This window comes from Austrofundulus limnaeus, unplaced genomic scaffold, assembly GCF_001266775.1.
Source record: "Austrofundulus limnaeus strain Quisiro unplaced genomic scaffold, Austrofundulus_limnaeus-1.0 Scaffold2, whole genome shotgun sequence".
Lineage (NCBI taxonomy): Eukaryota > Metazoa > Chordata > Actinopteri > Cyprinodontiformes > Rivulidae > Austrofundulus > Austrofundulus limnaeus.
In genome coordinates, this window is record NW_013952404.1 from 4,294,603 (window position 1) to 4,299,785 (window position 5,183).

General features: G+C 36.9%; 1 protein-coding gene across 2 annotated transcripts in view; it reads left to right on the forward strand.

Moving 5' to 3' along the window:
* The window catches only part of tmem39b (transmembrane protein 39B), a gene marked incomplete at its 5' end in the record, with an annotated part of 9,517 nt that continues 4,334 nt past the window's right edge, over positions 1-5,183 (forward strand). Inside the window, 4 exon segments of one of the 2 annotated variants that reach the window (XM_014011478.1) lie at positions 1-1,723; positions 1,804-2,746; positions 4,365-4,588; positions 4,707-4,926. In XM_014011478.1, coding sequence (XP_013866932.1) covers positions 4,458-4,588; positions 4,707-4,926 — 351 coding nt within the window. 2 annotated transcript variants of the gene reach the window in all.

The following is a 5,183-nucleotide window of genomic DNA, read 5'->3' on the forward strand; positions in this document are numbered from 1 at the left end:
AAAAAACATGAACGCAGAATTTCTTCTTTTTTTTTTAAAATTGTTTATATCCATTTATTGTTTCAGTTGCGTAGTTAAAGTCTTAGTAGCATAAACCTAAGATACAAAAAGAGTGTGACATTTTAGTGTTATTGGTGATTATATTAGTTAAATGGTTTTTCTGAACAAACTGTGATTGTGGCGATAAACGTTTTTTTATGTAGGCTGCATTTTCAAAAGTCCTCAATGGATGGACACAAATTCCTCTCAATACTGCTTCAGTGTAACTTTACTGTGACTAAAAGCAAATTTAGGTACCAATTCAAATGCAGACTTTTAAGATATTTTTGATTAACCTCAAGTTTTTGTTAAAATTACCAAGTACTAAAATGTGCTAAAATATTGTGGAAATCAGTTTAAAAAGGTATAAAATCCTCTTTTTGCCACATTTTCCAATTGGTTTAAATTTAAATCCTGTGACGTGCAAAATTTATTCTGAACAATTAATCTTTGCTGTGTGAAAAAGAAGGCTGCAGCCAACTCAATATTTTGTACATAACCTTAGGAAAACTGTGTGTGCTTTAAGTCGTGCCGTCTCCAAAATGCATAATGCTTGTGTACCTTTTGCCTAAATAGGATACTAAACACATCCCAATATGTTTTTCTGCAGTTCGTGTTTCAATAAAGTTTCTAGTTTCCTTTTAATCCTTCTAAACGTGGTATTTTGCCTTTGTTGTACCAAAGGAATGCCTTCAGTTTGTGAAAATGGTCCTCAGCGGCTCCCAACAGTCCTGAMTAAGCTGTATGTATACATCAACCTGATCTTCAATAGTTTTAAAACAAAAAGCCAGTGTTTTTTAAATGAGCTCATCCTCTTCGTCTGTTTTTTAAAAAACACTAAATGACCTTTTGTAATGCAACCTTCAAAACATAAAATAAAGCTCATTCCTTCAGGTTATGTGCTGCAAAATACATGTTTGACTTGAAAATGGTACAGTGCTTTAACATGTATTGTCATTAATCTTTAGTTAGTGTATCTCTCCAAGCTCTCGAGAGCATTTGTATCTTCGGCCACTTTGAAATGACTGAATTTCAACAGTATTCCCAAATCAAGCTTGCAGGGATCTTACTTGACTTTGATGCAAAGTCAGTGCTGGCTGGTTTTTATAAAAGAAAAATATCGCAGAGGAGAGGATTCTAAAAGCCTAAAGATCGCCACAAGAAGGTAAAACTAACCCCAACACTCATCTATTAGATTTATTTTATTTTTTTATTTTATTTTATTTTCTGTGGGAACATTTAAGTAATGAAAGTCATCCGAAACATCAAAACCATTCAAGTACAAAATTATACTGATTATTTAGTATTTTACTCCGAGCAAAAAAAACGCACAAAACAATCATATGGTTGTGATGCAACTCTTGCTCAACAAAAAGAAAAATTGTTTCATTTCACTCAATACTTATTCCCATCTTGGTTATTTATCTGTAGTCTGTAGATTAATGAAATTAAATGTGTAGCTTAACCTAAAACGTTTAAAAACATTCCATTGATGGACAAAAACCCTTCAGCTTGAGTTGCATGAGACTTTATAGCTTAAAATTAATTTTGCATGTTTGTTGCTCACTTGTCTGAAATTGGGACTCTTGCGTGGCCCAGGTCTCATTTTTCTTTCTCCTGATAGGTTGACAGAAAGACGAAAGAGCAGTTGGTGGATTCAGCTCCAGAGTATGGAGCCAATAAGGTCGGCTGAAAAGGAACATTTTGAAGCGTTTGTGGCGTTTTAATGAGTTACTAAAACGATTGTGCTTCTGTCTTTATTAGGCTGCTTTATGATGCCCTGGAAAGAGGAGAGGCCCTGCAGAGGTTGACGGCTTCTTTGCTCTAAAGTGTAAACCGTGCTGGTCTGAAAATGACTATTTTTCTGTTTCATTTTGGAGAGAATGCTCGACAGAACGCTGCATCGGCGTTGAATATCCAATGCTTTTGGATCACAAGACTTTTTACTTTTTTTAATCCTTTTTGCTTCATTTTTTTATAAAGCACTTTTTTAAAAAAGATTTTTTTTTACTTTATTTTTTTAAATAAAAATTGTGAAAAGAACTGATCTGATGTGTTTTCTTACAATCAGCTTGTGTTGACCTCTTTATCTTTAGATATATTGATCTGTTGGAGGGGAAATGCAGCAAGTCTGTGATATCAAATAAAATTTGTCAAATCCTGTCAAAAACTTTGAGGCAATTTTCTACTTGCATGCATGTTCACAATGCTGCAATTTTGTACCCTTTAGTTAAGAGGTTTCTCATTCTTGTTACATGTGCCAAAAAAAATCCAGTCAACATTAATGCAGGGGACCAGGTTGCTTTGTTGGTGTTTTCTGTGTATTTTAGGGGAATTTGAGCATTTTATTAGCATGAAAGCAACAAGAAATCGTTTTTATCATCGTTACTAAATCCTTGTTCATTTGTAAAACAAATACTGAGGTTTATATTAATATGGGGGGAAATGTGTCCCTTTTATACACATATATAAAAACCCCAGAGTTAAACCAGCACTCTGGATGTGCCTTTAAATGACTCTCCTCCCACGAGCTAACATCCTCGCGCACCCACCCACCCACCAGCAGCAGCAGCAGCGACTTGTTTGACATCAACAATGGCTCTCTCTGCAGATTTCACAGAAAAAACAGGCAGCGATTTAAAAACTCATCTTCAGGTTTAACTCCTTACCTGTGGAACTGAATATTTCTAAGTGAAAACACCCAGCGGTAAGCGGACCTCTTTTTTTTTTAATCCTGATTTGGTAGCATGGTAGCCAGTTAGCTTCCTGTTAGCTTTAGGCCTCAAGCTTGATGTTTATTAAAGCGTGGTCTGGGGTGGACGACAGTCAGGGGGTCTCATTGTTTTTGGGTCACGTTGTCCCCGCTCTTGTGCTCCGTGTTTGAAATACTCACAGCTCCACAGGTATTTTAGTTTTAAAGGCAGGAAAGCAAATGTAGCTACTTAGCTAACTTATGACAGCTTCCGCATAAACTTGCAGCTAAATTTAGGATGTTCTGCAGCTTGTGCAAACTTGTTGAATATGAACAACTTGTAGCTTTACGCATTTTTATAAGGCGTGCAAGTTCCCGGCCATTTTCCTTGGTTTGCTTTGCAGATTTTTGTGATGGTAGGGAACTGTTGAGGTTAAATTTGTTTTTGTTTGGTGCTTAGTTTTCATCTAGTCAGATACTGATAAGATCGATGCTTCAGTAGTTTTATATACTTTGGTTGACAGATCAGCATTTCTTCTGAAAGTCTTTAAAACATTTTTATAACAATGCATAATATAGTCCAATACTTACAAAGACCTACCAGGTTCTTATTATATTTTGAAGTGACTTTACCCTGTACTTGCACAGTACATACCTGGTATGTACTGTGCAAGTACAGTGTAAGTACAGTGTACTGTGATTAAACCAAATCACTTTAAAACTTTACCCTGTACTTGCACAGTACATACCTGAAATGCTGATCTATTGGGTACTTACCTAGTACTTATTGTGTACTTAAKTGTTACTAAAAACAACCTGATGTGTATCAGGTTACCTTTCAGGTACTTATGTAGAATGTGGCTGGTACTTACAGGAGACTTACTCGATACTTACCTGGTATTTATGCCATTTTCCCACTGACCAGTCTTAAGGCCCCGTCACATTATAACCTTTTAGACAACTTACGCCAACTTGTGAAAATTTTGTTCAACACTGAAGCTATCTATGTTGAGGATGGTATAAAAAAATCTACTGGAAGCCTCTTTTGGATGTACACATACTGTAATAATAATGATTARATCAAACATATAACCCATATAAGTAGTTTAGTTACAACAAAAATATTCAGTCAGCATAATTTGTTCAAAATGTTATATTTTTTGTTTGTTGAACCACTTAGATTTGATCATGAATCGACATAAAAAGCTTTATGAACTCATGGGATGACCCTGTGTTTGGTCAACAGACAGCAATGATGAACCACCGGTACATTTAAATTTTTAATTTAGCTTAGTTTCCATTTCTTTTGCTAAATTTGTAAAATATATATATATAAATCAAAGTAAGCACCAACACAGTGATACCCAAAGAGGTACATAGCAGATGATTGTATGAATGATGAAAACCCTCTTTGTTACTCWCATTTTGACTTCCCTATTGTCAGATACAAGAACTACACAGAAAATCAGTGAACAAAGGCAAAACAAAAAGTTGGTAGAAATATTAATCCAAATCACTTTAAAAGCCTGTCTTTTTAGGATCAAAATATAAAGAAGGTTTTGGGTGTTTTTGTTCTGTATTGCTCATAAATGACCTAAAGTTTATAAAAGACTGCATGACTGCTTCCCTTTAGTGTCTGCAGCTTTAATGTGAACAGGTGCCAGAATAAGGAGAGAAACCCATCTGAGCACAAACCTGACGGAGGCGAGGTGTGGGTGCGTCTGCGATGGCCGGTGGAAGGAGAGGGACGAATCGTACCACATACTGCAGACCTCCTCTGAGCAGTGAGCCAGGCTCTGTTGGCAATGGAAACCACACAACCAGTTCTCCGGTCACCGGGGTGCGATCTCGCACGAGGTGAAACCCTTCATCGCATTTTGTGTCGTGCAGCTTTAATACGTCTTGATCTCCGTTTTAATAAAACATCACGTAACTGCAGGGTGTAGAGTTCTCACCACGTCTGTTCCGTCTGCAGGAACGGCTCTGGAACGTGCATGTCCAGCCCTCCTCTTGCAGCGCAGACCRTGGTTCCTCTGAAGCACTGCAAGATCCCCGAGCTGTCCGTGGATCGAAACGTGCTGTTTGAGCTGCACCTTTTCTTCTGCCACCTCATCGCACTGTTTGTCCACTATGTCAACATCTACAAGACGGTGTGGTGGTATCCCCCGTCACATCCTCCCTCACACACATCACTGGTGAGTGACGCTTTCAAGAACACCACCATTTGTCGCTTTAGTTTGTGCTGTTTATAAACAGGGTGCCTCCTACTAATATTTATAATCATTAAAGAGAAACCAGGATTGCTCTTTAGACCAACACAAAATCTGTCTACTTGCTTCAGAAGAAAGCTATAAAAATTATAAATGCATCATATTATTGTCATCCAACTAATGGAATATGTCTTATAATGCATACTTTAAAATTTTATGATTTAGTAAGAGCTTAGAACAGC